The 26453-nt window shown below is 56.5% G+C and overlaps 1 protein-coding gene across 2 annotated transcripts in view; it reads right to left on the reverse strand.

Annotated features, from left to right (window-relative positions):
• The window catches only part of EGFR (epidermal growth factor receptor), a 129219-nt gene that overhangs the window by 7483 nt on the left and 95283 nt on the right, over positions 1-26453 (reverse strand). For both annotated transcript variants that reach the window (XM_081148074.1, XM_081148073.1), the window contains exons 8-22: positions 25138-25254; positions 23461-23587; positions 23297-23370; positions 22491-22581; positions 21154-21353; positions 20065-20197; positions 18615-18705; positions 17491-17648; positions 15448-15480; positions 13929-14070; positions 12875-12997; positions 12125-12223; positions 5980-6165; positions 1457-1612; positions 554-629 (exon numbers count right to left, since the gene is read on the reverse strand). In XM_081148074.1, the coding sequence (XP_081004200.1) occupies positions 554-629; positions 1457-1612; positions 5980-6165; positions 12125-12223; positions 12875-12997; positions 13929-14070; positions 15448-15480; positions 17491-17648; positions 18615-18705; positions 20065-20197; positions 21154-21353; positions 22491-22581; positions 23297-23370; positions 23461-23587; positions 25138-25254 (1806 nt within the window). The remainder of the gene's footprint in view (positions 1-553; positions 630-1456; positions 1613-5979; positions 6166-12124; positions 12224-12874; positions 12998-13928; positions 14071-15447; positions 15481-17490; positions 17649-18614; positions 18706-20064; positions 20198-21153; positions 21354-22490; positions 22582-23296; positions 23371-23460; positions 23588-25137; positions 25255-26453) is intronic.

The raw sequence follows: 26453 nt of genomic DNA on the forward strand, positions 1-26453 counted from the left end.
ATGTCAGGCAAATAGCGAGAGGCCAATAAATGGTGAACTTTCGTAACAACCACCAAGACGCCAGGACCCAGCGAACGATGTAAATCTCATTACGCTGTGGGGCAGGAGGGCCACACCCCGACGGCTGCCCTGAGTCCCTTGCAAGAGGAAACACAGAGATTACAAACAAAGTTATAACCTGGGGGATCTAATAAAAGACAAATTAGAAACGAAATCCCCCCCTGCTCCTTTGTTCACTTCACATCCGCACGAGAGGTGGGGTTGGGTTTGATTTCGCCGGGAGGGGGAATTCCTAGGTTCCAGTCCGCTCTCCCCCGTCACCCCCTCGCCACAAGCTCACTGACAGCCAGTGGTGTTTAGCACGGTCGTCAGAGTCCATTTCCTGTGTCATGTTTTCTCAGTATAACTGACAGTCAGCAGCTGTTCTATTGCTGTTAGTCACTGTCTTGGAGAAAACACTTGGACGGCAGAGATACAACGTAACTGAGCGAACAGCACGACCCCGCTCGGCCCCGGGCCGGCGTCGCCCATCGGCATCGGGGCTCCGACTCACCGTAGCTCCAGACGTCACTTTGGTGGGTGTAGATTCGGTGTAAAATAGATTCCAAGGCCATCCACTTGATGGGCACCTTGGGATGAAAAGAGAGACAGCAATGAGACAGCTATCAGCTTCCCTCTGCTGAAAACACTCAGTCTCGCTGGGACAAATGGTGACAAACGTGGGGAAGCCAGGCCCCCCCCATGCCCCAGGCCACGTGCTCTCCCAGGAGGAGCGGGGTTCATATCGGCCGAGAACAGGGCTGTTCTACTGGGCCCCGGAGCTGCAGCCCAGCCTTTGGCGTGTGGGTGTCCCGGTGAGTGGGGCGCACGTGTCGGCAGCTGGGGGCCCTGGTTGTGCCCTGTGGTCCTACCCACCCCGTGTTTGTGGGTGTTTGCTGGGGCCATGTAGGCCGGAGTGAAACCTGCGAGGGGTACGGCTGATCCAGAGCTTTCTGGAAGGCCTCCCTGCTGGGGGAGGGCCCCCTAGAGAGCCCCCAAACCTGTCAGAGCGGACAGAGCAGACTCCACCCCTACAGGTGCCCAGAGTGCGTCACTGAGACCCTGGGAGCTCTGGGGACAGCTCTGGGGGCCTCCCTTATTTCTGACAGGTTGTCCCAGCCGCGTGCCACCAAGCCAGCCCCCACATCTCCCAGCTGCCTTTCTGGGGGCCGCTTTCTCCCGCCGGGTGGCGGGAACCCAACCCTGGTGACGCGGAGAGGAGCCGAACGCACGGTTACCGCCTTTCCCTCTCTGGATGTGCCAGGAACATCCTTACCCTCCCCCAGCAAATCCTGCCCCCCAGCCGCCCGGCTTGCAGGGCAGAAGACCCAGCGAGACCCAGGCGGAGGCGGCCGCGATGTCACTCAGGACGTCCCGAGCGCGTCCCCCAGAAGGCGAGCCGGTGGCCGCCCCTCACCTTGCCCCCCTCCGCGTGGTACTCCTTCTCCTCGGCGCCCAGCAGCTTGGCCAGCCCGAAGTCCGTGATCTTGATGTGCTGCGGCGTCTTCACCAGGACGTTCCTGGCCGCCAGGTCCCGGTGCACCAGCCGCCGCTCCTCCAGGTAGTTCATGCCCTGAAACACGGCCGCGCGTGAACGCGACGAGCGGCTGACTCGGCGGCTCCTCCCCGCCCAGGGACGCGGGTTTCAAACCCACAGGGACAAGCGGGGAGGCAGCCGCGGAGCAGACCGCCACCGTCAGGCGCCACCTGGCCGCTCGCCTGCCGGGCGGCTGAGCTGTGCCGCCGGCGGGCACCGGCTCCCCCGCGGCGAAGGCCGCTCAGCCCCGGCCGGGGCGCCTCCCGCCCGCCGCCCTGCGCGTCCGTCCAGTTCATCCTCTCTCGCCCCCTTCCCTCCGCCCGTAACGCGTTCACTGCGTCAGCACGCACCCCTTTCGGGTTTCGTTGTAATTATCCTCACTGGAGGATATTCTTTCCATCGACCTTCAGAGAAAGTGAGAGGGAGAGAGGGAGGGGGAGAGAGACAGAGAGAGACGCCGAGGCGAGAGACGCACCGATTGGCTGCCTCCCACACGCGCCCCGACGGCGCGGGATGGAACCTGCAACCCAGGTGCGTGCCCTTGCCCGGGAACCGAACCCACGGCCCTCTGGGGAGCGGGCGCCACTCTACCCACCGAGTCCCGCCGGCCAGGGCAGCACGCGCGTCCCGAAGGCGGCCTCTGTGGCGGGCACTGCGCACACAGTGCTAACCGCACCCGGGGCCCACGCGCAGGGACCAGCCGCCCTCGCCCCTCTGCAGAGCTCATGGTATTCCTGTGAGTTTCATGGACGCCAAGGGGGACGCCCGAGGGCGCCTCGGCTTCATCAGGCACCTTCCCGGGCTTTCCCTCCGCCTGTTTAAACGCCTGTCGGAGGACCCGATACACCGGACACACTTCCACGCAAGTCTGTCCGAGAACGGACGGACCCACGAACGCGTGAGAACAGCCGCCGGCGGTCCTGACCGCGCACGAGGTGCCAGGCACGTGCAGCCTCCTCTGGAAGGTTCTGGCAGTGACCGCACCCGCAGGACGCCCCGAGAGCCGGCCCGGAGGCCCAGGGGCTGGGGGGGGCTTCACGGCCAGGCCCACTGCGCCCCCAACACCACTGTCGGGAAAAGCTCCCGAATTTCCTGCAGGGCCTCCGAGGTAAACCCGCCTGCTGGCTCGAAGGCCGCTTGGGATGTGAGGAAGCCCAACGGAACCAAAACAAAGACCAGCCGCCCAGCCGCTGGCCCTGCGCCCGAGCAAGGCCTGGCCGCCGTGTCCACCGAGCACATGGGGCTGAGCCCCGCCCGCCCCGCGGTCCTTAAGGGCCGAGCGAGGGGGCGAACCCGGATGTTTTCTCAGAAGCAGCTTGGGAAAGGGGAGGAGAGGGCAGTTTCCATGTTCCAGAGCCCACAGCTAACCCGCCGGAGGACTTCAAATCCGAGATAATTTTGGCACAAGGAGATTAGACTCGTTTGAACTCAGCAAAAACGATATTCATCGGTCTCTGTCCCACACTCTGCAGGCACTTTGAAGGGGACCTCGGTGCCCGGCGGGTTACAGTTTAACCAGTCGCAGATAAGAGCCGCGATATTGCCCGTGAACTCTCAGAATCCCAGCGGGGACGCCGCAGGGAGCCGTATCCGCAGAGCCTCCCCGGGGCCTCTCAGGAAACTCGTTTCCTGACTCCAGATCCTCACTTCACTTTAGCTCAACGTATTTACTTTTGTTAATCACCGCGGGACGGCTGGGGTAAATGCTGAGATACTGAGGTTAAAGGGAGTTTGAGGAGCCAGCCTAGAACCTCGCGCGTGAAAAGGGCCTAGGGACACCCTGCCCACGACTGGAAAGATTTTCCTGGCAGGGTGGCTGCGTGGGACATTTACAGACTGTTCTCCCAGGGGCTGCCCAGCCCACGGCCCGGGGAGGAGTCCAGGGCGAGAGAACCCACCATGTGGGAAAGTCCCGGCTCTGCCCTGGCCGGTGCGGCTCAGTGGTTAGAGCGTCGGCAGAGTGAAGCCACCAGTGTGGCTTCCCCGCCACTGAGCCCACCCTCGGAGAAGCAGGACGGTGCCAGGATGCCCTGCCCCAGAGCAGGATCGTGTGGCGCTGACATCGACTGCGTAGGGACCGGGGACAGCTCGCTGGCTGGCCCGTGGGCTCTGCCCTGAGTCGAGGTGCCACACAGGTGACCAGCACAGGCCTGGGAGCCAGGCTGCCCGACGTCCAATCCTGAGTCTGCTACTCGCTCGCTTGAGGCCTTGGCAAGTTATACACCCCGAGCGTCAGTTTCCCCACAGGAAAGCACCCTTAGAAAGTGAATCCTTTGAACTAAGTTATTTTTGGAAGTTGACCTTTTTTCAGTTTTATCTCATAAACTGAACTAAAGCAGAGTTGGGTGCTTGTAAAGTTGTGGTCAGAGAGTGATGGGCGGCCCTGAGTTTCTTTCTGAGACCCTCACCCTCCTGACAGCTCTCTTCAGATCTCCCCAGGGCCCGCTCCAGGCATCTTACGCTTCTCTCAATTGTCTGAGAACTCAACTCTGTGAGATCTTCTTTTTTTTAAAGTTGACTTTTAAAGAGAGAGAGGAAGAGAGAGCGCCGCTGATTTGCTGTCTCACTGACGCTCTCATTGGCTGAGTCGTGTGTGCGCCCTGACCAGGGGTTGAACCCACAGCCTGGGTGTATCGGGCCGATGCCCTGACTGACCCACCTACCTGGCCAGGGCTGTGAGAGCTTAATCTGGGTTAGGTGATGGGAAAGCTCTGCTGTCCAAAAGGTTTGGGAGAACGCTCAGTCACAGCCTCGAGAGCGTCACTTGCTGCAGGACTTCGCAGTAAGGGGACTGGTCTCCAAGGGGCAGAGTGTGGCCCGGCAGCGACGTGCTCTGCACTGAAGCGAGGACGAGCTCGTGTGGATTAGAACGGTGTACGGTGTGACTGTGCCACGCAATATACGCTGGGATTGACCCCCTGGCACACAGAGCCAGAGAGGCTGGGTACACTATCTGAAGTCTCCTAGCGACTCCCAGTAAGTGACAGCCACCCATGGCCTCAGGAGGGGGAGTTTAGGAAGCGCCGACCCTTCTGACTGGCGGCAGGCTCCTGGGACCGCGACCTTGATGGAGAACAGAAACCATTTCCACGTGTACAGCGAGGGTGTGGCTTCCTTCTGCCTCCCGATCCCGTCCCCACTTCCTCCCTTGGCCATTTCTATTTTCTTAAAAAAATTATTTTTCCTTTCTCCCGGGTGATACAATCTTACTTGTCCTCTTGGAAGTTTAGCCAGGACAATAAACCAGCTTCCAGCCAGTGTTTAGACAGCTTCCCAAGACAGCCCGAGCCTCGGCGGGCCGGGCAGGACATTTACAAGTCAATAACCCCACTCCGAGGAGGCCAGGAGTCTAGTTTCTGGTCAGCCACTAAGTGTCTCTGGGCAGTTTCACTTCAGACTTTCACAAAGAGAACCGTTTAATACTTAGATAAATAGTCCCTAACCCAAGAGCAAATCTCTCTCTTCGCAGCTGAGAGAACCATTGTCCTCCCCCTCCAGGGACCGACACCGGGCACTACGGCTCCGGGAAGGCCGCGGCTCTGGTGAATTAGAAAGCGAACGTGTCTCAGACAAAGCTCACAGCCACTTGTGAAAGGACTTCAGCGCCAAGCAGGGCCGAACAGAGCACAAGAGGCAGATCGGCGGATTTAAATAAGAGCTTGAAATTGTGAGTAATGTTACACGGCGAGCTAGCTTGGAAAATGTTCAGACCCAAGGAAACGCAACCCGGGAACGGTGGCCACTCCTGTGTGACCAGGGCCCGGGTGGAGCCGGAGAGGTAGGAGATGAAAGAGAAGGCCCTCCTGAGGCTGATGAACAGCTGACTACCTGGCTCAGGCTCTGTTCCTGTCTTGGGCGCACAGGTGGGGCCACCTGGCCGCCGTCTGCACAGCCAGCCCCTCCCTCGCTCTGGATGAAGCCTGTCGGCGAGGGGACACGTAGGGAGCCCCAGAGAGGCAGAGCAGCTTCGGTCTCCTCTACCCTACGCACCAGGCCTCAAATCCAGCACCTGCCCTGTCCACAGGGCCGCACGGCCACCTGAGCCCTCCTCCCAGCCTCGGCCTGGTTTGCTTGTCTCGTTGCCAAGGCCCAGCTGGGGTACAGACATCTCCACTCGGACAAATGACCACAGCATTCAACAGAAACAAGAGCACTGACATCAAGCCAAACTGAGCACCCAACGGAGAGAAAACTTCTGGAGTAGAGCTGGTGACTCGATTTTCAGCGTGCAGTGGGATAGGCATAGACCGGAGGCAGCAGACAGTTCAGTCTCCTCCCCAAGAGAGTGGGGCTCCCACTAGCGACTGTGTGTCCCGGAGGCGAGGGGCGTGGCAGCCGTCCGGCGGGACTCTCTGGCCTGCCCCTGCCCCGCGCGCCTCCCGGGCCGGGCGCCCGGGACCTACCTTGGCAATCTGCACACACCAGTTGAGCAGGTGCTGGGAGCCGATGTTGTCCTTGTGCTCGCGGACGTAGTCGAGGAGGCAGCCGAAGGGCATGAGCTGCGTGATGAGCTGCACCGTGGAGGTCAGGCAGATGCCCAGCAGGCGGCACACGTGGGGGTTGTTCACGCTGGCCATCACGTAGGCTTCCTGCGTGGATGAGAGGGGGGCATCAGGAACGCTCCCCGCGGGGCTGCAGGGAGAGGCAGGCAGGCGCCCCGTCCAGGGGACAGCGCAGACGTGCCGGCCCCCGTGGCTCCGTGTTTCCGCACCAGCCCCTGCGCCAAGGGGTCGCCGGTTTGATTCCCAGTCAGGGCACGTGCCTGGGTTGCCCGCTCGATCCCCAGGTGAGGGCATGCAGGGGGCAGCCAATAGACGGTGTTTCTCACTGATGTTCCTCTCTCTCTCTCTCCTTCCCTTCCTCTCTCGAAAATCAATAAAAACATATTTTTAAAAAAGCACAAACGTACATGATTCTGAGTTTCTTATGTACTTTGGGGGACAAGCCAGCTTAGGAGAGGGACATTTCTGCGGGGTCTCTTATGTATCAGGCTGTGGAATGACCTGGCACGTTGTGAAGCTGGCACCTCCTGGGGGATGTGGGGAGTCCCCTTTGCAGGGAGCCCCGGGCTGCAGAGACCTGATGTCTCCAGTCTGGCACCTCCGAGGTCTTCATTATGAAAACCTCTGCCTCGAAGCTAAAGATGCTGCAGTTTGAAATGTCGTCAGGGTCCCCACACTTGGTAGGGACTCGCCCACTGAATCTTGAACCCTCGCTATAGACTGGCACTGTAGGGTGTGATGGTGGCACCATCAGACGGGTCACCTGGGCCAGCAGGTGGCCCAGGGAGGCTTCCCGTCTCAGCAGAGCACTGTGCGTCCCTGCCTGGGCCGCGGGCACTGCTGTGGTCCCGGGGCCACCTCTGCAAAGTGCAGCCGGGGACGCCCTTTCAGGGTACCCGTCTCGGGCTTTGAAATGCAGAGGGCATGACATCTGTGATGCAGGCTCAGTGGGCTGCCTGGGATTCATTGTAAAGACACGTGGTCCGCGTTGCCCGTCGAGTCTGGGGACAGAAAATCCACTCCGCTCTGCAAAGGGCAACCCTGTCCTCATGCGGTGGGCTGGCTGCCAGGCGGGCGCCTTTGCTGGACACAGGTCAGGGGACGTTACTTTAACCCTCCGCTGTCCTCGGGTGGAGGGAGCTGTTTCCATTTACGTTCCTGCGCACAACGGGGCCTCTCTTCCGTCCCAGCGAGCATTAGGGCATCCTTGATTTCCACCCATAAATTCCTTCTCTTTCCCTTTAACATACAAAGGGCGGTGACTCTTTATTGGGGACCACAGGGCCTGTGGGAGAAAGTTCCGAGGCTCCTTTGTGCATCTCAGCCGCTCCTGCGGGATGAGGGGCAGCGGGCTCTCCCTGCAGGGTGAGGGCACCTGGGGCTGCTGGGCATGTGAGGCCAGGACAGGGGACAGGCGGTGGGCCTTGTGCTTCCCTGGCCTCGCTGCTCCCGCCGCCAGGGAGCGGGGGCCTCGCCTTCGGGCACCGCTTCCTGCAGCCCCTCTGGTCCTCCTGCCCTGTTCCGTCAACCCTCCCTCAGGCCTCCCTCCCCCTGCAATGCCCTCTACCTCCTGTCCCTTGGCTGACCCCTCTGCAGGGGAGTCTCCCCTGACCCCACAATCCAACAATCCCACTTAAACTCTCCCGGCATCTCACCGCTTTCCCTGGGGGAGCAGGCTGGGCACAGCCTGGGAACTTTAAGTTAGAGATGTAAGTTCTTGGGCCACACAGAGATGCAGGGAGGGGGGCCCCGAGATCTGTCTGTCTGTCTAGTGCTCACCATGATAGGCCCTTCAGTATTTGTGTGATTCTGAAAAACTTCCTTCCTCACCCAGCTCTCTGAGGAAAGGATTGCTGCTTGGCCCCCGGGACACGCCCAGAGCTCCCGGCTCTGGCCCGCACTGCCAGCGCCAATTATTTATTGCCTCGATTTCCCGGCCCGCCCCTCCTGCTCCTGCTGACTCAGCAAGTGCGGCCAGCACTCTGGCGGGAGCGCCTGGCTCTGTCTCTCTTCCTTCCAGCGCTGCCTGCCGCCCATCCAGGCACAGAGCGGCCTCGGAAACGCCAGGGCTGGGCTGCGCTGGGGGCACCGGGGGCCAAAAACGCAGAGCCGATCAGAGGCCACGCGGCCTCCCTGAACAACAACGACACTGTAGGTTCTCCTCTTGGTTGCAGGACTTTGTTTGGAGGCTTCCTGACTGGCGAGGCTCCCTCCTCTTAAGGAGAGTCTGCGTTTCTTTCATATCGTGGACCTGATATCACAACATTACGGGTACACGTTTCAGACTCACGGACATTCCAACACCCTTCATCTTTGGGAAGGGCTACTGATAAATAGTGAGGGCCTGGCTGGTGTTCTCGGTGGTTAGAGCGTTGGCCCGTGGACCATAGGGTCTCAGGTTCCATTCCCAGTCAAGGGCGTACCTGGATTGCAGGTTTGATCCTTGGTCCCCATGGGGGCGCGCGTGGGAGGCAACCAATCCATGTGTCTCTCTCACCTCGATGTCTCTCTCTCTTTTCCCTCCCTCCCTCCCTCTCTAAAAAAAAAAATGGAAAAAACATATCCTCAGTTGAGGATTAAAAAAAAAAAGTTAGAGCTGGAGAGGGCCTGAGAGTACCCTTCTTCTGGGGCCACTCTTTGCCTGAAGAGGGAACTGAGGCCCAGGGAAACCACTGGCTGACCGAGACCAGAGCTCCTGGGGCGAGAGCTGGGCCCGGGGCGGGTGTCCGGCTGGGCCCCAGGCTAAGGTCTCCCAGAGGGCTCTGGCCGCGGCGCACACAGCGCCTGCAGGTCTGTTTCTCATTCTGCGAGGCCTGCCCTAAATTTAAGCTGAAAACTCCATGGAAAAATTAATAGGCCCTGTGACTGCCAGAGAAACACAAATCACGCCTCTCCCCCGAGTCTGGGAAACGGTACAACCACAACACCGAGGCAATCCTCTGGCGGCGGCTCCTTTCTCAAGATCTGGTGGAGATTTGGAAACACACTGTGCTCGCTTTGCAGAGAAGAAAAATCTGCGGGGAGCGGTCTGAGCAGCCGTGTGGTGGGGCCAGGGGGACCCGAGGGGACCCGGAACCGGGAAGCAGAGCGTGGCTGCGGGGGTCGGGCCACACAGAGCCTGGAGCCCTGCCAGGTCCGGGCCCCATTAAAACCCGATAGAGCAGCAGAAGCGGGTCATCCCTTCCGCCCACCTCCCCCTGCACAGTGGGGACGCTGTTTGGCCCTGTGTCCAGTGCAGGGTGTGCACAAGCGAGTGGGCTTTGTTCTCGCTGTTTGCTTTGGACTCACGGGCACACAGTGACCCTCGGCAAGCACGCCCGGTACCCACCCTCCTATGAGCGCCTGGCCGGCCGCAGGCGGAGCCCACACGGAGGCCCAAAGGCAGCTGTCCCGGTCACGTGGCAGGGGTGTCTCCTGGGCCTGGGGGCCTTGAGAGCCTGTCCTTTGTCCCAGTTGCCAACGTGACTTCTGGTTCCTTGTTTCTTGCTTGTGTTCCCCACCTGGGAACTACTCTATGCTCAGCATTGGGAGAAAAGAACCTACTAGTCGTCAAACTCCTTCAGCAGGGGCTTGTCTCACCTTAAGACTGAAGAGCAGGTGCCCTACGTTTGTGAAACGTGACCAGTTCACTGAGCCACCGAGAGCACCCAGGCCAGAGGCCACGGGGCTGTTCCCGGGTCTCAGGGCCTGATCCTGGATGAGAGAGAGCAGGTGAGTGGAACTGCTTACAAGCCCGCTGAGCATTTGAAAGAAGGTGCTCAGCCAGGGAGCCTTTCTCATCCATTTCTCTGTCCCCACAAAAGCAGATTTCCTCCCACTTTAGGGGTCCTGGGGGGTCCTTTCAGTGAGAACTGCTTCCTTCCCAAAGCACAGCTACTGGCTTCAAAACAGCCCTCACTCTGCCTTGTAAACATGGTTGGAATTCGCATTTTGGAGTCACTTTGTGGAATTTATTAGGATGTCTGGAACGAGTAGACGATGAATTGAGTTGGGAGATTCTGCAGGAGGGCTTTCTTCCTAACAGGAGAGGGAGGGCGCTGGGGTGGTGCAGGAGGAGCCGGCACAAAGGTCCCGTCCACTCCGCTTCTCGTGGTTACGTTAACAGGAGCGGACACTGTGTTAATAGGACTTCACGTTGATTTGTGAACCGTGACAGCGAGAGGTAATTTCCTTTGATAAGTATGTCATCGATGCGGGAGGCTTTCTACCACGCTGTACGAATGCGGCACCTTCTACCGTGAGGGGAGCCAGGGCGGGTTCTCTCCCCCGCAGGGAGGGCAGGGAGGCTGCTGGGAGAACTGGAGTGGAGGGAGGCTGGCCCTGGGAAGGCCATTGTGTCCAAACACATTTTAGAAAGGTCCCTGCTGGCTTGGCTTACTGTAAATATGTTCTGTGGGTTAGAGACCTGAGTGGGGAGCATCACATCCGGCCCTTGTCCTTGCCGGGAAGATGAACTAAATTCCCAGGTGGTGCAGTGCCCTTTCCTGTTCTTTGACTCTGTTTCCCTAACGCACTGCTGAGCCTCTCCTACGCCTCCGCGGTCACAGGCCCTGCCTCGGGACAAGAGCAAGAGGTGTCATCGAGCACAGCAAGCAGGGGCCAGGCTGGGACCCACGGGCCCCTGGAGAGCTGTCGCTGGGCTACCTGAGCATCCGCCTGAAGAGGGCTCTGCCCGACTCCAGTACGCCCCCTGCAGCCCCTCGCTGGCCAGTCATGGTTCCGAGAAGGTAGAGAAAGTTCAACAGACTCGGACCCGTGGACAAAAAGGGGCCACATGTGAAACCTGACGAGCGCAGGGGAGGCCTGCACGGCGGGCCCTGCAAACTCAGAGACCGAAAGCAACCACCCAGGACGGGCATAAACATTTCTAACTAAACGCGAGCCGTGGTGGGCAGTCCCGTCCTAGGCCTGCAGCCTCCTTGACAAAGGTCAGTGCTCACCTTCCGTGAGGCTCTCTATTGTCTGTGCATCTAAGATAAGGAGCCCTTGCAGTGTCAGAGGAACCCTTTCTTCTGGGCCCCTCAGGGCACAGTCTCCCACCAGAACAGGAGACCAGGGGACTCCTCCTTGTTCTCTTGTTCCCTCAATATCACCTCTACTGTCCTGTCGGTGTTAATGGCCAACCATCCTGTACCCACAGGATAAAAGGAATATGTGAAAGAGGTCGTGTTTCTTGGTTTTACTCTTTTATCCAGTCCCAGAGATTTCCCTGCTTTGCTTTCCCCGCCTCCTTGACCTACCACCAACGGGTCTCACGTAACCCTCCTCACGCCGCCTCCTCTAATTCTAACCTATGAACTAGGCTGTTAAACTGCCCTTCTCCGGGGCATTTTCTCAATATGTCGAGATTTTGCTTCCCGGCAATTGTCGTCAGTTTGGCTCAAATAAACTCCTAACAATCCTCTGTGGGAATGAACGTTTGTCCACAAAAGTGAAAACATCATAATCCATGGAACATTCCAGCGACTCCTCCATAAAGTAACAACCCGAAGACGCCAAAGATGAACATTGAAATTATTCTGGGAGAAGGCACAGAAGGCAGGTGACCTTTTAGAGAGTTACTGGAGCATCATATCGCAAATTCTAGCCATCTTCGAAAAGTCATCTCAAAGATAAGGTAACTGGATGGAGCAAAGTGACCACGGATTTCAGAGTCAGAGGGGACGGTGGGCTGGAATCTTACCCCACCCCTGGGAACCCAAGTAAGTTTCTTCCTGCCTCCATCTCTTCACTGAAAGAGTGCTTAGCATCACACCTATGCCAGGTGTTCACCAGGTGCGAGCGGGTGTGTAAAGCGGCTACGACGGGGACTGGCCCCTGGTAGCTGCCTGGCGACTGTGAGTTTCCGTCCTTGTGGGGGAGATAACACTGGAAGAGGTCCCTCAGAGGGGCTCCTACCAACTAGAGCTAGAAGAAAAGAGACGGAAAGTGACCCTTTCCAACGTGTCGATGAAGAAAGTCTGAAACAGAGCGACCTGCTCAGCCCCGAGAAAGGGGGCTTCTGACCTCCGGGCCTGCGGACAAGGAGAGAACAGAGCAGACTCACGTCGAGAATTTCCTTGTTGGCTTTGGGAGACGTGGCTTCTCTTAATTCCTTGATGGCCACGGGAATTTTAACCTTCTCGCCTTCGGGGATCCAGAGGCCCTGTGACCGAGAGAGGGGAGACATTAGCTGGCAGTCGCTGTACCATGCGACACGGGACTTCGTTAGTGACAGCGTCCAGGATGGCAGGGGACAAGGAGCTGAGCTCCCCACGCTCAGGCCGGCGGTGCTGGGAGCCATCCCATTTCTGCGGCTCTTTGGCGACAGCGATCCATGGCTCAGGGTCGTCAGATAAAAAACCCTACGTTCGTGCCAGTTACAAAATCAGTGTGCGTCATTTCTCCCACAGTTCTGAGATACCCGGTCTAGGTCTAACTGAATCAGACTTTATGCAAAGAGGAGCTAGAAAAAAAATGAATTAAGAGGAAGCTGTTTTGTCCTGGTCTTTTTTTCAGATGCTGTCCTTGAGCTCCCATCTGTGCTACCCACCCCTCTAAAATGTTAACGCCATCTTCTAGAAAAATGTCTGTCTGCAGACAAGTCTCAAGGGACCACTTATCCAGCACCGTGATTATAAAAGATTTCCCTTGACAACTTGGAAAAATGGTGGAATTTCCCAAACCCTCGGTGACGCAAAGAGCAGATGACATAAGCCGACGCCAGCCGAGGATGCTGGCTCGGCTCACCCAGAACACGAGGGGCGGCCAACCCGAGTCCCCGGGAGCTGGGTGCCCGGGTCTCTGGCCATCTCACCTTGTACACGGTGCCGAAGGCGCCGGAGCCCAGCACCTTGATCTTTTTGAATTCCGTCTCCTTTAAGATCCTCAGGAGGGCTTGGTTGGGCGCCTCCCCGCTGGGCGTCAGGGGCTCCACGAGCTGTGGGAGACAAGGGTGAGGGACTCCACACTCCACAGGGAATGGGTGTCAGGTGAGGCCAGACACGCAGGGTGTGGTCCTGGTTCAGCTCACGGAACCTGCCTGGCTCACTCAGAAGGTGAACCGGCCACCTTCTCTGAAGACTTTGTAAAAGACCCAGGTGTCCGTCCCTGGACGAAGCTGTCCCAGTTCAACAAATACAAGTTCTATTTGTTTCCAGGCCCCTTAGTTGAACTGAGGACATATGAATGAGGGACCTTTTCATGGGGGGGGGATCCTTTTGGTAGACTGCAGCACCCTCTCACACACAAGTGCCACGATGCCACCAGCTGCTGTGGGTCTCTTCCCCTAAGGACTCTGGCTTCCGACACTGCTGGACACAGAAGCCCGGTGAGGACCAGACCCAGGAAATGTCAGGAACACCACCTTCAGAGGCAGAGCTCACAAAGGAATAGGTGTGGACAAGGGCATCTTCCAAAGTTACGTCTCCTTGGCCATGGTGCCTGCCCAGGAGCCCAGGAGATATGGGTTCAAAGGCTTTCTCCTGCGCACGTGCACAGGTGCCAGCCTTTAGGCAGGATGCCCCGCACCGGGCCACTTATCCTGGAAACACGGGGGTTTCCCCGGATGGAGGCACCAGCAGGTAACTAACTGGGGCACTGGACGCTCAGACTCTCCTGGCTCTGCCGTCACAAGAAACGACACGGTGACAGATGTGAAATGCAAACTCTCAAGCTCAGAAGAGTCCTTCCGCCCCCCGGGGTAGGGCAGGTCCTGGAAGGGCCGTGGCCTGTTGTGGTGTGGCCGTGGCGGGCGTGGCTCGGCAGTGGCTGGGTGTGGTGGGCGTGGCCTGGAGTGGCCCGGGCGTGGCCCGGCGTGCTGGGCGTGACTGGGCGTGGCAGGCGGGCCGCGCGTGCGCACTCGCACTCACCTCGCGTTCCTGCAGCAGCCGGCGCAGCGTGCGCTTGCGGACGATGTGGCGCCTGCGCAGAAACAGGCCGACGCCGAGGGCCACCATCAGCACCAAGAAGAGGCCCCCCACAATGCCCATGGCGATGGACGGGATCTGGGGCCTGGAACGGGGCGCAGACACGCGGGAAGGTCAGATGCTTGTTGCCAGACTCCCCTGCGTTTGCGCCCCCGCGCTCCCCGCTGTGCCCACGCGCTGGCATCGTTTAAACGCTCGGCGGGGAGGGCTCTGGGGCCCCGCGGCTGCCGTCCGGCGAGCCCCGCGGTTCAGGCGGAGAGGTTAACAAGTACCAAAGGCGGATGAGCAGCATCATTGGCACATAACAGAAAAACCCAAAAGGGACAGAATCCTGAGAAATTTCTCGTACGTGGGTCAGAGGGGCCCCATGAAAGTGGCATTTGCAGCCCTTTCTCCCCCTGAGCGCGGGAGCCACGCCCTGCGCCTGCCCGCTCCGGTCCCTGCGGCTGCCTTCACCGGCTTTTAGTCTTTAGGAGGAAACCCTGAAACATCTACAAGAAATAGCCTGTCGCAGAGCATTCGGTCCGCGCCCAGAGTCCCAATGAGGCCGAGTGAATGGAAAAGAAAATGCTAAGGGTAAATATATCCAAGAATAGCCGCTGACTGGTCCCAAGCGGGGAAGCGATGGGAATTCTCGTTGTGAAGATGCCGATTGTGGGACGAGGGACAGGAGAGGGTTCGGGGTCCCTCTTGGGCCGGGTGAGGAGGCGGGGGCGGGAGGGGATCTCCGTGTCCGAGAAGCTGCCTCTTGTTCCACTGTTTCCCCTGATAGTAAGAGGGATCTGTTATCGCGGCTAATTCTGGGGGGAAGTCAGCTGGCACTGAGAGGGGGGTTGTGGAGACATGACTGGAAATGTTGGGGGCTCCTGGAGGTTGGGCTGGTGCTTAGGGACACGGAGATGGCCCACGGGTGCCTGGTGTACAATTCGGACGCCTCTCTAGACGGGACTGATCAATAATGCCGCTGGGTTCTGCTGCGTGGGAACAGGAATTCCCAGTGCTGCTGGTCTCAGAGCAGCATTTCAAGGGATGATGGAAACCTGACCGGAACTGAAATGCTGGGGGAGGTCGAGCTGAGGAAAGGTCGTGGGGGGAGAAAACCCCAAGGTGGAGCTTTGTCACTGAACGGAAAGGTCATTCACATATAGGCCTGTGACAGGGCCAGCTGGGCCCGTGGGGAAGGAAGAGACGCTGGAAGAAGAGCGAGCCCCACGACACAGGTGTGACCAAAGACCAGAGGAAGGTGCATGGAAAGAGGTCCTGGGCACGCAGCACCCACCCCCTACACCCCCTCCAGGGAGGCGCCCCCCAGAGCTGGCGGGGACGCAGGTGGAACCCGCAGGTGGGCTCTGCTGGGGATGCTGTGCTGGCCCCGAGGTCAGGGCCTGACAAGGCAGAGCCCACAGAGCAAGGTCTGCCCATTTCTGATCAAGTCCGTTGGACACAAAGTGGTCACACTCACTTGATGCAGCCTTCAGGACCCGGCCCCGTACAGCTGTGGGGATAAAAAGAAATACATTTTTCTCATTGTCTTAGCGTTTTTTCTTGGAGAGCTGTTATCAAATCCTAAGGCAATCCTATTTTTTATTAAATCCTATGTCTAACTTATTCTGGGGTTAAGATGCTCCAGGTCATGACAGCTTGGGTGGCAGAGACTCAGACTTGGAGGGACTGAGGTTTGCAACCTCTGCCCCCTCCTGATTCTCAGCACACTTAGCTTCCTTTACCTGATACCCTTTGAAGCGGAGCAGGGCTGAGTTCCTCTCAAATCATTAAAACCACAGTGCTCCTCAGTTGGGGGGCAGTGGCCCATCCTTTATTTCTTATGCATTCATTCCTTTGTTGGACTCAGCAAATGTTTTTGAGTGTCTGCCCCATGACAGGGACTCTTTGAGCATTGAACAAAGTAGAGAGGTTCCAGTCTTGATTATTGAAATGTTTTCATATATTTTTATTATTTAAAAAAATATATTTTTATTGATTTTAGAGAGAGAGGGGAAAGGAGAGGGACAGAGAGAGACACATGGATGTGAGAGAGAAATATTGATCCATTACCTCCCATACGCACCCCCCAACCAGGGATTGAACCCACAACCTGGGTATGTGCCCTGACCAGGAACTGAATTGGCAATCTTTTGGTGCACAGGACAACGCCCAACCAACCGAGCCACACTGGCCAGGGTGTCATGTATTATGCTGACACAGGTGTAGCTGTCTCACAGCTGGCTCTAGAACACTAGTATGGGCAGAAGAGAACCATTTCCAGGGCCACATTGATCAAAGGGGGGGAGGGGAGAAGCAGGCGAGTGAGGCCACGAGTCTCAGTGGCAGGGGAACGAATGGCACTGAGGACTGCAGGCCCAGAAAGCCGGGGGCAGGAGCCGGCTTCACCCGGGGCCTCACAGCTGAAATGTCACAGGAAGCAGGGACAGCGTCTGTCTTACGGTGACTGCTGAGCAGCTGGGCAACACTTGCCAATACGAATGTCAATAGGAGACCAAAATATTCCAATTAGATGGAAAAGACAGACATTTTATGGCCTGGGGGAACAGGAAGCAGTGTATTTCAAACACGCGAAGTCTGGGGGGCACTTGTGTGACACAGTCCTCTGAACGCTGGACACTAACCAGGGTATTAGTCACTCCCAAACCCAGGTCACATGTCTGCAGGCTCGGGCTCTCCCATGTAAACGCAATGAAAATATGTTTTGGAAAACATCCCAGTTACTATTTAACGTACAGTCAACATATTCACTTGAGATCATAAAAACCCTGTAAGCTATGCTGTGTTATTACCCTAATGTACAGACGAGAAGCGTGGGGCACAGAGAGGTTATGACACTTGCTCAAGGCCACACAGTGAGTAAGAGATCGACAGGGAGAAGAAAGAAGAATCAGTTCCAAATAAGGCTGAGGGCTATGAGATGCGTGCAAGGAGACGTGACATATCATACAGGACAACTCAGCTTCTCATTCTGATGGCTGGGAGGGGTCCAGTTTGATTGCCAAATGCATCATTTCAGCAAATGAGACACATACATTCAAAGCGCTTCTGCTAATTACAGTCAAAATGGCCTCAATTTACTTAGTCATGGCTTAGCAACTAACTAGCTAAAAGGAAATTGTATCTTTAAGCAACTTGCAGGAGATATCTCCTGTGGATTGCAGAGCAACAGTGAAGATTCCCATAGGTAACCCCAGTCATCTGGCAAAATACGCAGAAACCTTTGGAGACTTGGCAGGCCTGCGCTGTTCCACCTGCCACTTGCTCTGTCTGGTTTGGACACGCGGTTGTCAAGAACAGAGTACTGCGTGATAAGCCGAGGGAGGCTGAGAGGCATTCCCGCCACCACCGTGACCTACCCACCGCCTGGACCCCGATCCCAATACCAACCTCTTCACATGCCGCCTGGAAATTCTGGAGGTATTTGCAATCTACAGATTTGCAAGATGGGAAACCCTTTGTTCTCAGGCATTTTCCTTTCTGGGGCCCGAGTGTCACTCACCCGTAGGTGCAGTTGGGGTGGCACAGGTGACAGACGTGACTGGCGTCCGCGAACTTCCAGACCAGCGTGCTGTTCTCGCCCATGACCCCGGCCGGGCAGGTCTTGACGCAGTGAGGGCCGTCCATGTAGTGGGCACACTTCACGCAGCTGTCCGGTCCCTGCACCGAGGCCGAGAGAGACAGTCACCTCGTAGGCCTCTCTCTTTTTCAAAACCAAAGTAACTTTCTACTTAAATACTTATCGCGGAAAAAACAAACAGTGTAGAGGTCCTTAGAGTGAAACAGGTTTGTCTGTGGCTGTCTGCCTGACATGGGCCCTGTTCACAGCTTAGTGTAAAGTCTTCCCGGCCTTGCACATGTACATTATATAAAAACACGAGAGAAACCGAACTGTCCCGTTTATTACATTTTACGAATGCTCTGTGGGCACCTCGCCCTGTCAAACACTCCCGGTGGGGCCGCGTGGACGCCTGCCCCTGTGTGGGGCGGGCGGCCTTCCTGACACGTATTTGTGGCTAAAGGGAGGCCTGCGGGGAGCCCGGCCGCCCGGGGCAGGTTCACGGAAACCACGTCCTCGCTCGTCCGTGAGCGGGAGGCGCCGAGGGACTGGCAACGGGCTACACTTGGCTCCGGAATGCTGACCTCGCACCAGTTCTCTTTAAAACATCGCTAATGGACACGGAGCTATGAGGCCAGATTTTGAAAAGTTTTGCGAGGCCTTTCTTTAAAAATTCTCCAAAAATGATAAATGAATATCACATAAGGACTCAGTGATGTTTGTGTAAAACGATGAAGCAATGACGACAGACGTCAGAAGTAGTGGAAAAGGGCAACACTATCCTCGGCCCCCCGCAGGCGTCCCTGCTTTGAGGGAGAGGAGTCATGGTTAAGTTAGGGGACCTGGGCAGGAGAGGTGGGTGCTCATGCCCGTGGGCTGCGTGAGGAGTTCAGCCCCATCGCAGTCCCCCGACCCAGGGTGAGGTGGCACAGCCTCTTGTCTGGCAGGTGGGCATGGGTGGCTGTCCTTAGCAGCCACGGGGCGACATTGGGTCATGGTCGTGGGACTATAGCTCTGAAGCTTGTCCCGGTGACTTGCAGGTGAGTAACAGGAAACGAGATCCTTACCCGTCCCGTGCAGGTCACGTTCATGGCCTGCGGCAGGCACTCCGGGTGGCACTGGATGCACTCGGAGTTCTCCACAAACTCCCGGGGCTCGCTGAGGGGGGAGAGAGAAGAGCGGTCAGAGCCGTCCCCGGGGACCCGCTTCACAAAGCTCGCCAGCTGCACCTGAGTCGGTCGGTCTGAAATGTCAGGTGACACGAATCACCTCTCTCAGGAACTCACAACGGTTTTAGGTAAAAGTCAAATGATCAGGATCTGGGGCTATCCTATAATATTAACAGACTCTAACCTAATCCTCTGTCACTTTCCACCAAAGAAAACACATCAACTTCATTTATAATCAAAATATGCTATGTTTTTTTCTTTTTTTAGACAGAGTGGAAGAGGGGAGAGAGAGAAACACTGATGTGAGAGAGACACATGGATTGGCTGCCTCCCGAACGGGCCCTGTCGTCCTGCTCCTGTCACTCATCCTGCTCCTGAATATTCCTGGGTCCAAGCTGTGGCCCCTGACAGTGAAACAAGAGGGAACATTTTCTACAGCCATCCAATTCCAGTGGCTCTCCCCTCTCACAAACTTCCCTTTTTCTTTAAATTTATTTTTTTTAACTGCCTCTGCCAATCTCTATTCTTCAATTTTACTTTCTCATTAATTTATTTTTAGTCACTATTTGTGGTCATTCAAAGACTTACATCAATATCAAGATTCCCGTAGAATCGACAGACTGAAATTTTTATTGATGGCAAATGAACTCAACAAGTGTTAAATGGCGTTTATTTCTCTGTCCATGGTTATACTTAAAGTTATTTTCACTGTTCAGTGTTTCCTGAACATAAAACAAAAATTAACCAGGGGTTGTCATTTGTGTTAATATAGTTTGACGCACCAGGAGAGGTGTACCGCCAAGGACAGACCAGACGGCCGTGGTCTTGGCCATACGAACCGTTGCTGACCATTCTGTTTGTCTTGGGAACTCTGTGCAGCTTAGAAAAATATAAGGTATTTCCATAAAAAGAGACTCTCTAAATTATTAGATTGGTTTAAGTAATGAAAAGTTTGTTTATTTCTTTTTGTGATGAACAGTTGCCAACCAACACGCAACAAACACGCAAAAACAAAGGGAAAAAAAAAAAGATTCAGACTCAATGACTATAACCCTATAAAAACCACCCTCAGCTCGGCCAGCGTGGCTCAGAGGATGAGCGCTGACCCATGATCCAGGAGGTCGCGGTTCAATTTCCTGTCGGGGCACAGGCCCGGCTGTGGGCTCGATCCCCAGCAGGGGCCATGCAGGAGGCAGCCGATCAATGACTCTCATCATTGATGTTTCTCTCTCTCTCCCTCTCCCTTCCTCTCCCTGAAATCAATAAAAGCATATTTAAAAAAACACACAAAACCACCCTCAGTTGTTTTTGCTTTACCCAGACAACGAGGCTAAGGAACAGGCCTCACCCCTCCAGGAGGTTGCACCTCTCCACGCACTCGCGGTTGCGGCTGACATTCAGGCAGGACATGCAGTCTCTGGCCTCCGGGCCCCAGCAGCCTTCGGATGAGCACAGCGGGTTACAGATGTGGCCTTGGGCCTCTGGAAAGACAGCGAGTGCAGTGGTCAGCGGTGGAGTAGTGACCAGAGGGATGAGTCGCAACAACGCGTGTAGTGAGGTGCTGAGTTCTCTGGGGTCTTTAGCTGCACAGACATGCTGAGGCCCCTGAAAGAAGCCATGACCCAAAAAGGCCCCTCAGAGGCCGACTGCTGGGTACCTTTTCCCTACGGGATGCCGAGGGCGCCTAGACTGGACCTGGGTGGTATTTTGTTGGTTAATGTCGGAGCTGATGGTGACAGTAGGGAAGGTTTGCTTGTGGCTGCTTGCCTTGGGCCAGGGAGGCACCGAGCCAAGAGGTTTACACTCAGAATTTCCTGCTCTCTCAACAGCATGACCCTGTGGGAATGATTACTACGTATCTCCACTGCTCTGGAGGCCAGAGCCTAAAGCTGGGAAGGAAACTGATGAAGGTCTCAAAGCCAGGAAGGACCAGAGCCGGGGTGTGAACTCAGATCCGCTCCCACCAGGGGCCAGCGTCTCAGCACAAGGTGAGGGCACCTGCCCAGCTTCAAAAGCTGGGCGTAGCTCTCAGCGCAGGAGAGGAGATGCAACGGGGAACGTTCATCCCACTGTGCGCTGTGCGTGTGTGTGCACGTGCGTGTGTATGCGTGTGAGCTACAGCCATCAGAGACTGAAATGAGCAGGGGGAACCTCCAGCTAAAATGTAAAATAATTAACACTAAATTTAGTTCCGTACATTGCAAATAATCAACAGCCCGAATCTCACGGCAAGTGTATCATATGAAATGAGAATGACCTAGAGGAAATTCTGATGAACTTCACATGGTAACATCACCATGAGGAATACACAGATTTCTTTTAATTGGCTTCTTTAGGAACGAAAAAAGGAATTAAAATGTTTGGGAATGGCCCTTCGATACTCTACGTCAAAACAAACGACACATCGATCCGCAGCCCGGCCACGGCGACCACTCACTGCAGTCTTTCCCGTCTCTGTTGGTTAAGATCTTGGTTTTCTGACTCGTGGTCCCAAACAGTTTTTCCCATTTTATTGTGTCCGCGTAGCACAGGTTCCGGTTTGCCGAAATGATCACGTCTCCATCACTGATCTCCTTGAGGGAGCGCAACCCCAGGGACGTGATGTCCAGCCCGACGACTGCGAGAGAAAAGCGGCCGCTGGATTGGAGAGAAGGAAACGGACATTAGGAAAAATTACAAAACACGATGTCGAGAAAAGGCTTAGTCTGCGTTTCTGGACCAGGTTAGATGCGTGGCCTCCCCGTGGCTGTAAGTCCCACCGTAGCTTCTGAGATCAGTGTGTGTTTTGAGCTCCTCCAGGGAAAGGTAGCTTCCTGTTCGCTTAGTACCTTTAATCCCAGTGGCTAATGAGGGGCTGAATAAAGGTCTTCAGTGCCTTTATTTTATTTTATTTTATTTTTATTTTATTTTATTTTCTGCGTGTTTATTTTGCCTGGGCATTGAGAACATGTTCTAACCTCTACAACATTCAAATAGACTTCAAAAGTCACAGGCCCTCTCCACCCACCCACCCACCCATCTATCTGCCCGTCCACCCACAGAAGGTCTGCATCTCCTGTCCTGATGGCCAGCGAGTGTCCCACACACACGGCCTCCTTCCTGTGGTCTCCCATCACCTGCGAACCACCACCCGAGCTCCTCCAGGTGGTGTCCAAGGCTCTAAATTTTTACTGTTTTCAACGACAGTTGACATTCAGCATTACTCTGTGTCACTTTCAGGTGGGCAGCACAGTGATTGGACAATCACGTACCTTATAAAGTGATCCCCCCAATATTTCCAGTGCCCACCTGGCACCATCCATAGTTACTACAATATCATTGAGCGTATTTCCTGTCCTGTACTTGACATGCCCATGATATTTTACATCTCACGTCATGAGGAAACCTCAGTCATTCTACAGAAAGCCTGAATAGCACTTCTCAACGTGTCAGGGCCGTGAAGGTAAAGAAAGACACAGGGGCTCCTGTAGACTGCCCGGGACTAAGGAGATGTAACCACCAAATGCAAGGCAACTACTGGATGGGACACTGGAACAGAATCGAGGCATTCGTGGAAAAACTGGGGAAACCTGAATGAAGTTCAGTTAAACAGCTTGGAGCCAACACGCCTTCATTTTGACACCTGCACCGGCTTCTGTAAGGTGTCAGCACCAGGGGAGACCGGGTGAGGGGCAGACAGCAAGTCCCTGCAGTCCCTCTGCAATGCGTCTGTACGTCTTATTTCAAAATGAAAACATTAGGAAGATCCTGCCAGGCCTGCCCGGGCCCACTTACTGCTGCTTTGTCCTGCCCCGGATGATCTCCAGGTTCTCGAAGGCGTGGAGGTCCGTCCTGTTTTCCGGCCAGGCCTGGATCAGCAGAAACCCTGTGAGGCAGAGGGAGGCTCAGGCCCGCCCTGCTCGGGAGGATGTTACTACAGGATCCTCGAGAGAGTGGAGCGGGGGCCGGACACCCGAGCCTCTGAGCTGGTTCTCTGTACCGTCTGCACCAAGCATGTGCCCACCGGAGGTGCAGGCCAAGGCTCCGTGGCACATCCTGCCTCTCCCACGGAGTCCCCGGCGCCCAACCCTCCCCCCCACAGGCTGTCCCCGTGGGCGGCAACCTTGCTGGGCTCTGTTTTTGATGACTCCAAGCAGGAGTGGGCATGTATCGAGCTGTTATCAGGTACAAGGACACGGGCAAATTTTCCTGACTTAATTCCAATCCTCAAAACAATCTTCGTTATTTAGGTCAAATTACTCCCTTTTTTAGTAATGAAGGGAGTGGGACTTTGATGGCAGTTGGGGACCCAAGGCCCATCCCGGGGTGGTTGACCCCCTCCTCCCTGGACCCAGGACAGTCACGGGGCCGTCAGGACACCGGCCTGGGCCGGGGGACAACGGGTTAAACACAGTCACACACAAGGTCGTGAAGGACCCGAGTCTTCAAGTATCGTGTTCACCCCTGGGACCCGCGGGGGAAGTTGCATTTTTGAAAAATATCCAGGAACTCGGCGGCCACGAAGGGGAGAATTTCAGGAGGATTGAGGAGAGCACAGGCCTGAAGGCCGTGCAGGGGCCCGGGTCGGGCGCCCTCCTCACCTGTGATCTCCTTCACGGTCTTCAGAATGTCCAGCTCCTTCGGGTCCAGGGGCGGCGTGTGTGTGAAGGAGTCGCTGCAACAAGGCAGAGAAAGGCTGCTGACCACCCGCCGCCCCCCGGGGAGAGGGCAGGTCCCCAGCCCAGCGGCTGCTCCTGGGACTCACCCCCGAAAGGCGACGGGCAGGACGTGCAGGTCCCCGCTGATGGTGGTGCAGTTCCGGAAGTGCTGGATGTTCGTGGCGTTTATGGAAAGCGTGTCCTTAAACTCTCCGATCCCTATCCCGTTACACACTGTGGAGGGAGGGAGCCGGTCACCCATCCGCACCCCACCCGCTGACGGGGGCCAGGCTGGGGCTCCGCAGGCGCAGGGGGCGGGAAGGGAGCGGAGCCAGGAGAACTGTGGCGGCCGGATCACCACTCATTCACTCAACAAACACTCCCGGAGGTACCGGGGGCCGTGGCGGGGTTTGGGGTTACAGTGGTTAGAGGAGGCACGGTCACGGTCCCCACTGGACTTGTGCCCCCTCCTCAGTATCTCCCACGGGGACCAGAGACAAGCCGCAGGTGCCATCCCCCTGCCGTGGGCACCCACCTGCGTGTGGCTCCCGCTGGTTCCCTGACCCACCTGCCCTGCCTTTCCACCGCCCTGACCTGGCCTGCGGCCTTGGCTTCTCGCTTTGAGAAAAAAAACATCACACATTCTTTAAAATCGAGGAGTAAGATGCATTCATTTAAGAAAATGCTGAGAGCAGAATACAGAGGCAGGAGGGGCCCAGCAGTCCCGCCACCGTCCTTAGCATTTCGACGCTGTCTTCCTAGTTAAGCCGCTCAGGCCCCAGCGGAGACGAGGCCTGTATTTCGCCTCCCTGACTTTCTACGCGGTGAACGCTGGTCCTATCACCAGGACCCCTCCAAGCAGGATTTTAACGTCTGTCTGTCTGACGGTCCGTCTTAGTAAACACTGTCGTCACTTCCGCCAGGTCGTTCAATGGCCTTCGTCCCCCGGCGGTTACGGAGGCAGAACGCCGCGATCTGCGTCCTCGGGGTGCATCAGCCTCCCATGTCCCTTTCCGCGCTCTGAGCTGTTTATCAACTTATACCCCGTCCCGAATTTCCATCTCGAGCGTCACCTGCATCCTGAACACCTGGCCACGCTCCTCACAAGCTCAGGTGACGGGACAGCAAAGGGAAGGAAGGGGGTGCTGAGGGGGGCTCTTGATTAACAAAGGACACAGAGACGGGGCATCCGCGTGGAGCCACGAGCCGTGACTGGGTCCCGGGCGGGAAACAGGTAGACATGACTTTCTGGGGCAGTAACCGGAACACTGGGACGGCACTGGGTGGGGGTTAGCGTCGGGGCGGGTGAAACTGCTTTCGTGACTAGGAGAGGTCCCCACCTGCAGGGGAGGTGAAACGTCAGGGGGTGGAACGTTACAATATGTGTAATTAACACATGGTTCAGGGGAAAACACCCGTGCACGCACGCACACAAACACACGTGAGCACACGTGAACACGAACATGGGAAAAGCGAAGGGGCCGTGGCAAAGCGTTAAAGATCCGTGAATCTGTGCGACGGGCATGCGGGTGCTGGTCATACAACCGCTGCGCCGTCGGGGGGTGTGGAAATGCGCAGGATATAAAGTGAGGGGTGAGTAGGGACAGGCTGGCCTCCAGGAGCCTCCAAGGACGGGGCACCCGCCACATAAGGAAGGAACAGGCTTCTGAGCCCGGAGAAAGGTTCACTCGGGCCTCTCCTCGTGATGCCGAGGAGCCGGGGGGGGGGGCAGAGGCCCAGCCCCGGGAGCAGGGGTGCGGGCCCCACGCTGCGCGGGCTCCTACCTTTGCGACAGGGCCCTTCGCACTTTTTACACTTGCGGACGCCGTCTTCCTCCACCTCGCGGCTGTCGGAGCTGCAGGCCCGGACGCAGGAGCCGTGGTCTGTCACCACGTAGTTACCTGGGGGAGGGACAATGAGAGGCAGGTGGCGAAAGCCGCGCCAGGTGTCTGTGGGGTTCGCTCCTCCCGAAACGGGACCGATGACAAGCGTAATCCTCTGGCTTTGTTATTTTAAAGACAAAGACTATAAGGCCGCACACGGAAGAGGAATGGAGCTCAAGGGTTTTAAGAGCCCTCCAGCCCACGATCTGGAAAACGGATATTTCATCGCAGGCAGGAGACGGACGTGTGGGGAGAAAACACCGTGCCCTCGCCGCCCCCCCAAACGCCTCTTCACAGCTCTTTTTTTGTTGCATGTTTTACCTCCAGGACTTAGGATTAAAGCTTGACTGTTTATTAAAAGCACGGGAACCTAAACCACCTGAACTCTGCCCGGAGGCTGCTGAACGCCCGGGGCTGCTGCCGGCCTCGCCGGGTCCTCTGGGGCCGGGCGGGACCTGGACCAGCTGGCCGGGTACCAGTCCTCTTCTCGCCTCCTCCCCCTTGAAGTGATCTATTGGTGTTTGTATAACACAAATATCAATATCTCCAGGAGCTCTCTGTCCCTGCACTGACTTTCCCAACAGATCCTCAAACATATTCCCTGGGCATCTGCGACCTTCCTCGTGACCCGTCTGCCTTTGTTCTCGTGGGCTCTGCGTGTTTTCCTGTGGATTTTAAACCACCTAGTCCTCCTCTCTCAGAGATCCTACCTGTGTCGCCATAACTGGGGCAAGTACTTCCTTACCGTTGTCATTTGCCTCACCATGGCTCTCATTCTATCTCTGTGTTATTTTTTATGCCCAGAATTTAAACATTTTCATCTCTTGCAAATCCGGTAGGGCAGGCAAATCTCCCTCTGTCATTGCTTTTGGAAATTTTTGTCCTAGCTCATCTCCCCTCTGAGAGATCAGGATTGGTGCCTAAAGCGCACTGATTAGACAACCCTGCGTTCTCTCTATCGGAAGTAACTGATGTCCCCATTTCCATCAACGCTGCAGCCCCCAGTCACCGCACATGCAAATGAGCAAAACCCACCAACGAAAACAAAGCAACAAGTAAAACCCCCTTTGCAGCTCTCAGGGCACGTTTTCACCAGGACCATTTCCGCCCAAGAAGGCAGGACTTCCGACCACTCCCTCCTTTAGGTCCCTTAAATACCCGTTTGGTACAACAGCCAAGCAGTGCAATAGCCCAGTGGCCGTGCGTTTGTGCCCATC

Source organism: Miniopterus schreibersii, assembly GCF_964146895.1.
Source record: "Miniopterus schreibersii genome assembly, chromosome: 9".
NCBI classification, from domain to species: Eukaryota; Metazoa; Chordata; class Mammalia; order Chiroptera; family Miniopteridae; genus Miniopterus; species Miniopterus schreibersii.